Source organism: Corythoichthys intestinalis, chromosome 13, assembly GCF_030265065.1.
Source record: "Corythoichthys intestinalis isolate RoL2023-P3 chromosome 13, ASM3026506v1, whole genome shotgun sequence".
NCBI lineage: Eukaryota > Metazoa > Chordata > Actinopteri > Syngnathiformes > Syngnathidae > Corythoichthys > Corythoichthys intestinalis.
This window is the reverse complement of record NC_080407.1, coordinates 41,551,146-41,562,325: the sequence shown is the minus strand read 5'-3', so window position 1 is coordinate 41,562,325 and position 11,180 is coordinate 41,551,146. Positions and strand designations below refer to the sequence as shown.

The 11,180-nt window shown below is 39.4% G+C and overlaps 1 protein-coding gene across 1 annotated transcript; it reads left to right on the top strand.

Annotated features, from left to right (window-relative positions):
- The first annotated feature begins 389 nt into the window (after positions 1-389).
- LOC130928954 (zinc finger protein OZF-like) lies at positions 390-10,680 on the top strand. The gene is made up of 3 exons (XM_057855803.1): positions 390-762; positions 7,907-8,023; positions 8,586-10,680. Exons 1-3 carry the CDS (start codon positions 639-641, stop codon positions 9,866-9,868), a joined length of 1,524 nt encoding a protein of 507 aa, XP_057711786.1. The 5' UTR covers positions 390-638; the 3' UTR covers positions 9,869-10,680.
- The last annotated feature ends 500 nt before the right edge of the window (positions 10,681-11,180 follow it).

The window sequence follows — 11,180 nt, the reverse complement described above, 5'->3', positions numbered from 1 at the left end:
GGCAGTGATTTGTATCGACAAACATGTAATTTAGATGTTTAATAATGAATAATTAGACCATCTGATACTAATTTTTACATTTGTTGAAATGAAATAAGTACAATCGTTCCACTTCATCCCTGCTGGCCGCCAGAGGGCGTGGCTGAACGCAGTTTATGATACCTGTGAGGAACTACATTTCCCATGGTCCTTATAAGAGAAATGGTAACGCTTCAATCTCACTGTTGATGTTTTTCCGATCATGTCAAAATATAGATTGAGTTGTAGAAGAGAAACATTTCCATCTTGAAAGGGAAATTGCAATTAGGGATTTTTTTTGTTTTTTATCATTGAACTAGGCGGGTTTTATGGTGTGATTGGGCTGTAGACTGTCTTTCCCATCATGCAATCCTGGTCGGAAATGCCAAAGACACCCAAGGTAGAACATTGTTTTCTTTGTGCGCGTCTTGTTTTTTCGTTAATTTTAGTCACTTAACTAAACCGAAGCCTCGACGACGTGTCTGGCATTAGCCACATTACGGACTCAAACATCAGTCTTCAAGTCTCAACACTCGTTGAAGGTTTGCAACCTACTTTAGCCTAGCCTAGCTGGGCAACCGCTAACAAAGCTGCAAGGCACGTCGTCAAGCGTTCAGAAAATGTCCGGGAACCCGACACCGGCTGCAGTAAAGTTCCAGGAGGTAAAAGAGGAGCCCCCACGTCACCAAGACTCGACTGTTTGCAAAATAATGCACGCAAAGGCTGTTCTTCACACACTAGAAGGTTGGTTCACTTTCGATGATACGTATACTGCACATGGAGACAGATCCTGGTTATTAGAAATCCGCGGTGTTACCAGGATGCCAGGTGTGGGTGGGCATTAGTCTTACCTCGGGGAAAAAAAGCTCCTCACAAACGACTAGTAAATGCCAAATCTCAATTTTAACTACTGAAAGAGTATTAGAACACCTGGGGAAATGCTAATATTCCATCATTAATCCGTAAATGCATGCCTTTTGGATTCATATCATGCCACTTCGTGTAATGACACACATCGCTACACCAAGAAAATGATAGAAACTTGCATCGATTGTCAAGCTAAGACGACTGGCGCCCGAGATCCTCGAAAGCCAGCATGCTGTGTGCGTGACGTCACAACTGAGAAACACCCGGCTCCGTGCTTGGGTCCTAACAAAGTTCTGAATGGCGGCGATGATGGCGTACAATTTTGTTTCTAGTTGCAGCGACGAATCCGACTAACGGACGTTCTTCTAATGGTGACGAGGAGTTATGAACCTTTCTTTGGTGTTTTGGGTTATCAATTTGAGCCCAAAGAAAAGCAAATGCAGCCTAATTGAACGATCATTGAGGGGAGCAATCACACTGATGAAACACCAGCAACAGATCGTGTGGGAAACACCAAATGGTTTGTTTTGCATTTCTTTTTGTGAAGCTAATACACCGTGATTGCAAAATAAAGTAATGTATAGAATAATTCTCATTTATTGTACTATCATAGGTTTTCGCTCTGCCAACAGAAACAAATGTGAAATGGATTAAAGTATATTTGTTATATATATATTTTACGAGCGATAATTTATACATGTGTCTAGTCCTATATCCAATGCGTGATATGTTTTTTATTATAAAAGAGTACTCACTCTGGCCATTTCGAGCTTGGCTGCTCCCCTCCTTTGTTTTGCCTGGGGTGGTCTCATCAGTGCCAGTCATCGTCCTCTTTCTTTATATCTTGGGACATTTCGGTGGCTGCGCGTGTATGGTGGGCCCCGCATCTGCTTTCAGCAGCAATTTCTTAGCAAAACCTGATTTCATTTGTCCTTGGTTCAAATAGCTTTCAGGTGTAAAATGCGCACCACACAAAACCGTGCCTGACATTTTAGTCAGCTTTCTTATCCCTTCAATTGAAAATATGTTTTTCATGTTCCAAGAGCTAAAACTGTGAAAGCATTCCTTGGAGAAAGACTCATCCAGTCAATGTCATAGCCTGCAAATAGCCCAGATCTCAACCGTATTGAAAACCTGTGGTGTACATTGAAAAAAACAAGCAAGGCTCAGATCTGCAAGGATGATCTGGCAACTGCAATCAAAAAAGAGTTGGCACCAAATTGATGAAGAATACTCATCAAGTCCATGCCTCGGAGACTGCAAGCTGTCATAAAAGCCAGAGGTGGTGCTACTAAATACTAGAGATGTGTTTTCATTGTTATTTCTTTGTTTCTCATTTTTCCATATTTTCTTCCTCAGAATGGAGTGATTCCATATATACAGTATTTCCCTGCACTTGCTGTATAAAAGTAACATTTACTGACTACCACAATATTTTTAATTAATTTCTTTTAGTGTTTCTGAATGCTAAAGAGTTGCACTTTTGAACTAATTCATTATTTTTTCAAGCTTTTTATCTGGGTTTGTTCTACATGATAAAATGTCTGAGTGAGTGCTCGTCCGAGACTGGTGATTCCATACTTTTAGCTTGGGGTTGTATAAGTAGTCATCCAAAAAATGTACTCAAGTACAGTACAAGTAAAAAAAAGTGCTCGGTGAAAAGAATACTCAAGTAATGAGTTACTGCTCCCTTTTTTTTTTTTTTTTTTTTTTCAAACAATGTTTTTTTTTTTCCTCAGCACAAAGTTAGCGATATGAACTGATGATCATGATACTGTGCAATAGCCCATTACATAACCACATTAAGCCAAAGAAATTATATTAAAAAAAAGGAATTCCGGCGAGAGAAAAAAAAAAAGACAGAAATTAGCTATTCGTCCAAAGAGCATGAGTGCCCTGTACATAGTGGAGAAAATAGTTCCTAGTTTGAATAGTTCCTTCATAGTTCCTATATGAAAGGATCATATCTCCAGTTTTCCGTTGTCAATCGGTGCCAAATAAAAACTGCGAGAGGTTAAAATCCATGCTTTTGAGTCATGTTGAGGGCAGCGCCCTATATCAAATACTTCATTTTTTACAGTGCTTTAATGACGCCACGTGAATGAACAGGCTGGCGTGATCGTACAGCGGCGAGCTTGCGTCTGATTGGTGTAATGGAGTCGTGATTATTGTTGCGGCGTCTCATTGGTGAAATTGGTAGATCTACTCTTGGCATCACTGGCAAAAAAAAAAAAATCTAATATGTAGAATAAAGAGGAGAAATGTAACGACTTGTACAGCCCAAAGAAGGTAAGAGTAGTGTTTTTTTTCTTCACAAATCTACTCAAGTAAAAGTAAAAAGTATGGCTTCGTAACGTACTTTTAGAAGTTCGTTTTTTTTTCTTCAAAAAGTTACTCAAATGTAACTAAGTGCATTTAACGCGTTATTACCCAATGGGAAATGGGAAAATGACCGAACTGTCTTGGTGTTCAATAAATTATTTTAGACTAGGCTCGATTGTGTAATATCCAGCGATTTCAGCACTTGAATTGGAAAAATAATTTAGTTTGCCTGAGCTTCTACTTAGCTAACATCTAAGCTAAGTGGGTCTTCGCTTGATTGCCAATCACAGCAAATGCATAGTTTCTTACAATTTTGGCAGCTTTGTCAGGCAAAGGGTTTTATATACTATTAGTAATAATGACAAACCATAGACTTCATGAAACTGGGCTGATCCATAAAACTTTAAATTCAAGTATTTTCAAAACCAAAGCTGCTACTGACCCAAAACCAAAACAGGCACCTACCTTAGCCATATATGAGTCTCCATGAGCAGCAGCATAAAAAAATTCAAAGTCGATCCCTTATAAAATCCTGATTAATTATTCTTTATATAAGTATAACACGACTTAAAATGGCTATAAAATTCTCAGATTTTACACTAGATGCACAAAAATCACCAAATGCAGAGAAAATCACCTATATTTTCAGGATCAATAGCAATGTTTAACATATCATATAAGTTTTTGACCAAAATAGCAACTTTTTAAAAAAATTTATTTACTGCCAGTTTTCTAATAAATCACTCAATTTAACATACGAAAATTATTACTTGAGGAAAACATGCAGAATCAATTATAAATAAGATGTAAATAGATGGAGCCATGGGGAGAGATGGCCGCTTGATGACCACCCGTCCTTTCTCCGTGTGTCTCCCTGTGTTCTTCCTTGCCCGTGGTCATGGCGAGGAAGCCAGCGACCGTGTTTGCGTTGACGACCGCCGTGATGAGCCCGACGTTCTGCAACTCGATCGAAGAGCGCGCCAGCACCTTCTGGGTCAACTTGTAGCCGGCCTTGACGGACTTGTAGCTCTCCCACCTGGCCAGCACCTTCAGGGTTGAGAATCGGGCCGTCCTCATCCTCCCAGGCTCCTAAAAAACATGTTAGTTGTCAAAAGATAGGTGTTTTGATTCATCTTTTTTATAAAGTGAATAATGCTGGCCACTCACTTCAGCCCCAGGGCACCTGGGCAGCACCATACAGCCGTTGTTGTAAAAGCTGCTGTAGATGTTCTTTCAAAGGTGCACGAGGTCAAAGTAGACGAAGATCTACTTGTTGCCGTAGGGCAGGGGTCATGAATTAAAAATCCTCTGGGTCCGAAATTAAAAAATTACAACAATCTCAGGTCCGGAAATATTTTTAATGCTTCTTTTTTTCCCAAAAATACAAACGTATCTTTACGTGGCCATGCTGATAATTACAACATTCAAAAATGTAAATAAAATATAAAAGGTGCATAAAACTAAAAAAAAGTGCTTTAATTGAATCATTAAATAGCAACATAAGAGCATGTTCAAGACTTTTTTTTTTTTTATTGTGGATGCTGACAGGGGGATTTGCTTTATTTTTTGACAGACCTCTTCTTTTTGCTTTCCATGAAGCAAAGTTTTAGCAACTGCACTCATACAATCTTTGACAATCGGTGCGTCACTGAAAGACTTTTTGTTTTGACCCAATATCCACGCTATTCTGAGGGAGCATTCATTTGCGCGTTGATGTGCAGTGAATGAATGAACCATTAGCCTTGAGGTTCGATCATATTGAGCCCTCATTTCCACTATTTTGAGAACGGATAGCGGAGTTCATAAGGAAACTGCGAAAAAGCTGCGTGCTTCGTCTCATAGTGCCTTTTCAAATTGCTGCTTTTTACAAGCGCTACCGTCTCTGAACAGACGAGGCATAGCAGTCTTGTGCTGCCACCAGGTAGAATGAACAAAAATGTGTTGGTCCACTCCTCCTTAAACAATCTGTTTTCTGCATCAATCTTGCGTAGTTTTGAGCACGCCATTTGCCGTACCTTTTCGCCTCATCCTCCAACTTCATTCAGCTCAGTTTTTGGCTGTCAATCCGCAGAGTCTGGAAAGCAAGTGTGAGACATGCTGTTCTAAACATAACTTTCAAATGCTTCACTCCCATTGGCTGGCTCACACGCTAAGGTTTTTGTTTGTTGTCCACCTCCGCTCTGCAAACCCGCAGACAAAAATGATTTTTGTTGTTGCTACGTGTATTAGTCCCGACAGCTTGAGATCCGGTCCAGACGGCTTGGGGGTCCGGAACCGGACCGAGGTCCGCAGTTCCTTGACCTCTGCCATAGGGGTTAGTGTAGGACCAGGTGCCCTCTAAGAGCTCAAGGCTTGTGTAGCAGCCAGCATTGTTGGCATTGAGTGAAAACACAGACAGAGCTTTTTTCATTGAAAATTCTTGTGAATAAATGCTTAAATCCCCGAATACATGGTAAAAAAAAAAAAAAAAAAAAGTGCGGTTAGGATTTAGTTTCTGTAAATGTCGAAATACAATGCTATTCTGTGAGTGAATGTAGCTAGCAGCCGCCTGATGTAAACAGAGCTTTTCTGGTGATAATTCTTAATAAATGCTTTAATTCTTAAAAGATGCTTAAATCCCTGAATTATTTATAGATATGGACATAAAGGAGTCTCGATTCTTGGTGAAAAGCAAAAAAAAAAAAAAAAAAACGGGCAGTTTGAATTTACGTTAAGTAAATATGTCAAAGAATGATGCTAGTCTTCTAGCTCTTTGTTATGATAAGGGGGCTGCCACAATGGCTTTTTCCGTTCAAAATTCTTGTGAATAAATGCTTAAATCACTGAATTCTTTATCCACATAGAGGTAAAGTTGTCTCGCTTCTTGGTTAAAAGCAAAAACCGGGCAGTTGGCAGTCATTTTACCTAAATACAGTGGTACCTCTACATACCATCACTTCGACACACGATCTTTTCGACATCCGACGTAAAATTTGAGCCGCCATTTGTTTCTACATCCGACGAGTTGCTCGAAATACGACGACATGACAGCACTGCAAACGAACGCACGGTGGATTTTCTTGTGTGAGAAATCAACAGTTTTCAAAAAAAGTTGATACAGTTGGAGAAACAAGGAAAAAAGTGATGCTTACCTTTGAAATGAAGATGCAAGTTATAGAAAAATATGAGCTTGGGGTGCGCGTCCCTGAACTGGCTCAACAATACAGCTCCATGGTCCTCTTCCGACCACCGTTCGCCACTATTTATAAGTTAAGGTGACAATTATTATTGTGGTAACATTGCCAAGGAAATCGCCAGCTTCGTCACGTTTTTATCATCTATTTAAGAACTTATCCAACACAAAACGCCCATTGTCTTAAGCAGTTGACTGCTCTCAAGAAAACGAAAGTATTATCTCTACTGCTCTCAAGAAAACGAAAGTATTATCTCTACCGCACCGACCTATCTCACTGAGACGTCAGCTTCGCGGTGCGTTCAGGGACAGTAAAAAGTGTCCGCCATATTAGAATCCGATTCGTTACATTATTTACAGGAATAATTATTAATTATTCTTATTATTATTATTATATTATTCTGAATTATTTATCACTTATTTGTTTTTCTATGTTTAATTGCCATTTGTAACAGTGCCAGCAGTATTTATTAAGAATTTAGTGTATGTTTTTAGGCTTTGGAACGAATTAATGGAATTATAATGTATTCCTATGGGGAAATCCTGCTCGACATACGACCATTTCGACTTACAAACAAGGTCCTGGAACGAATTAAATTCGTATGTAGAGGTACCACTGTATTGGGGTGTATGGAGCGGCTAATTTCTCCCATTGATTTTTTTTCACATTTCAAGATGCATGGTATGAAAAATATAATAATTACCAAGAATTCCCGAACAAATCACTCCTAAGACAATCCTTCTTGTTAGTATACGTTCCATCATTCATACTTTATAAATGTAAATCCGGCATTGTGCTCAAAAGCATGTGTAAGAGTTTCACTCCCACTGACTTCTAATAAATGAAGCTGAGTCACAAAGCCCCCTACGGGCAGCCAGGGCGCAGAGAATGAAGGAGCTTTCAAGTCTTATGGACAAACGTGGTTCTTTCTACCGTAAAACATCAATCATTGCTGTTCAAGGCTCTAATGAGGTGCAGCAGGCTTATCTTAAAATACAGCTATCCTTAAATGAGGCGTTTCCAGTGGAGTTTGTTTGAGGTGATTCGCTGTCTTCCCGGTCAATCAAGATCACAACTATTTTTTGACCAAAACCACTGCTCATCCATAATTGGATTACTTTTTAAATCATATTTCCCGGTACCTAATTTATCAACTTTTTGTCAACATTAGTTCATCAACTATAAAACAATGTTAACCCAACCATTGCCTGACATACTATAAAACAGTGTTGTTTTCAACGTCACTGTCATGTGTTATTGATTCAACATTGGTTATTGACGAAAATTTCGATGTCAACCATACTGATCCTGATTTTGATTGAAAATCAACTTTTATTCAGTGTCGGTCATCTATCTGGGTGTAATGTCAAGCACTTTGAATTAGATTTGTGTTGGATTGGATGACAACAAAATATCAATAGACAAAAAATTGGCAGGGAGGAATTTTCTCCAACAGAAAACAACTTTGGGAACACAAGATAGGAAATAAGGAAATAAGATTGGCCTGTGTGTTTGTGGTCTTGCAGATCTGAATGTCACCCAAGCCCATCATCCTGAGCACCAGGAATCTGCATGCATCAAGAAGGAGGGGGAGGAAGAGTCACCATACATCAAGGATGAGGAAGAGTCTGTACCCATTCAAGGTCATTCTAACCACTACTTTTTTTTCTTCTTCAGATGAGGCAGAAATCAAACATGGTACCGTCTCTTAGGTCCGGAAATGCTTTTGTCTTATATAGTGGCTTTGCTTACTTAGTAGCTGTGCAATGGGCTCGTTAACCGACGTAAGGGTTTCGCACGGCGTCGACTTGAATATTGCTTCGACACAAAGGACACATTGGCTTCGTGCTCGAAGATGGCAAGATAAACTTACTGTATATTTCTCAGTCCGTTCTTTATTTAATCGGCAGTTTTCAGTGGCCACCTTTCTCAGACATGCCATTTTGATGTCGTGCCACGGGTGTGAGCAACGCTCCAGCCGCAAATAAATTGCCACTGTTGCGCCTGAAGGATGAGGGCGTGTCAATGCACAATGATTAACAGCCAATAGGCGCATCGTTGTCATGGGATTGACAGCCCAGAATGCATCTGGTACGAGCGCATACATACCTCTCCATCTCGCTCTCTTAGCCATCCTAACCTTACGGCCTACTAGCTGGATAGACTGTTCATAAAACATATTATTTGTCTATTTGTGTCTTGCAGGTTTTAGCAAATATCTTGGTCTTGAGGGGCAGGAGTCTCCTGGTGTTAAAGAGGAAGTCGAGCACGCGCATATAAAAGAGAAAGAGCCAGAGCACTCTCAACAGCAACTTCCAGTCAAAAGGGAGGAGGTAAAGCTGCCATATATTAAAGAGGAAGACTATATCAACAGGTTGACTGGTGAGCCCTTGAAGAGTGAAGATGGTCCGAGTGAGGTCAGCAGCGGGACGGAGCCTCCAAGCAGCAGCAGCAGCAGCAGCTCAACAGAAGGATTGCAAGCCTACATTTTCATCGCACCGTCAGATAGAAATGGGGCCACGTCACACTCACCTTACAAAGATGATGGTCCTAAGAAATTTCACCGTGATGACAACCTCTGCAAATGGTCTCAGTGTGGGAAAACCTTTGCTAATAACTATACTTATATTATGCACATAAGGAGCCACACAGGTGAAAAACTTTTCTCCTGCTCCTTTTGTGGTAAAAAGTTCTCTGACAAAGGCAACTTGAAAAAACACACAAGAACCCATACAGGTGAAAAACCTTTCTCCTGCTTCGTTTGTGGTAAAAAGTTCTCTGACAAAGGCAACTTGAAAAAACACACAAGAACCCATGCTGGTGAAAAACCTTTTTCCTGCTCAGTTTGTGGTCATGGTTTTATTCAAAAGAAAAACTTAAATACACACATGAGAACCCACACCGGTGAAAAACCTTTCTCATGCTCCTTTTGTGGTAAAAAATTCTCTGACAAAGGCAACTTGAAAAAACACACAAGAACCCATACAGGTGAAAAACCTTGCTCCTGCTCCGTTTGTGGTAAAAAATTCTCTGACAAAGGCAACTTGAAAAAACACACAAGAACCCATGCTGGTGAAAAACCTTTTTCCTGCTCAGTTTGTGGTCATGGTTTTATTCAAAAGAAAAACTTAAACGCACACATGAGAACACACACTGGTGAAAAACTTTTTTCCTGCTCAGTTTGTGGTCAAGCATGCAGTCAAAAGGAAGCCTTGAAAAGACACACAAGAACCCACACTGGTGAAAAACCTTTCTCCTGCTCTGTTTGTGGTAAAAAATTCTCTGAAAAAGGCAACTTGAAAAAACACACAAGAACCCATACCGGTGAAAAACCTTTTTCCTGCTCAGTTTGTGGTCATGGTTTTGTTCGAAAGCATCACTTAAACATACACGTGAGAACCCACACTGGAGAAAAACCATATTCCTGCTCAGTTTGTGGTCAAGGGTTTGCTTGGAAGTATCAGATTAAGAGACACGTGTGTGTCTAACATGTGCTATGTCCAATCCTTGTATTATGTGCATCCACACGATAGTACTTGCTCACTTGATTTAACTGTCAAGTTAAGTGGCACTTTTTATACTGTACTCCCCCTCTTTCAAATGACACTTCACAGTTAATATTTGAAACAGTAGATCCCAAATTACAAAAATTCTGAATCATTAATAAATAATATAATTACATTAATATGGAAAATTACGATTGGCTCACAAATAATGTTTTTGGGGTGGGGATGACAAATTTTAAAAAATTACTATTACTACCCTTGATTGACAGTGATGTATTACAACAGAGTATTTGGGCAAAATAAGGGGGGGGGGGGGGGTAAAAGGACTACAATATTAAAGTTGTACTGTTACTACAAGAAAAGTATTGTTAAGTAGGGGTTATATAGCTGAATAAGCAGCTACGCACTTTACATACATGTACCTTAGCTGGTAGCTATGATGAAGCATTAGTACAAAGCCTTCTATTGATTATAATTTTATGTAGATGAGCTAAAAGATGAAGGATTTCCTCATTTTGGAAAGTGATTCTTAAAAACAGCCTTACAAGATGCTTTCATGATTGCGGATTTTAGCATAGGCGGCAACGCGCAACATAAAATATATAGCTGCTTATTCAGCTACAGTACCCCTACGTAATAATGCGACTTTTATTCTCATAGTAATCGTACAACTTATTTTCTTGTCGTGACAGTTCGACTTTTTATTTTTCATTGTAAAAATACGGCTTTGATTGGACATATGATATTTTTATTGTATGTGCTTTTAATTATACCAGTCCCAACTGATGAAAATCTCTCGACTCTTCTTTGAACTTCAAAGTGCTTGTACTTCACGGTCCTTGTTTACATTCATTCATACTAAAGACCTTGTTTTCATTCAGTCCAAGCCTCCTGTGCTCATGTTGTTGTGCCACTTTTGGCATATTTACTAGGAACGGTACAATACACCATAACACCTACGATGCGATTCGCCTCAGTATGCAGGGTCACGATATAATGCGATAGTGTTCAAAATACCAGCACTCCAATGTGACCAACTCGATGAATTTTTGATTGTTACATGAAAAACAAGTTACTAGTAGGTTTAACCAGTATTTATGATTAAAATGCTTATGACTTGACAAAATATCTTAAATAGCATTACTATGGGAATTTAAATCATATTTTGAGACGATTCAACAATATACCATAATTTGGCAAAGTGCAGATGATGAGAAATGCATCTTTAAATCTGCAGTTTAGTTCCTCCAGTCATTAATAGTGCACTGGCGCCTCCATATTGGTGATGACGTCA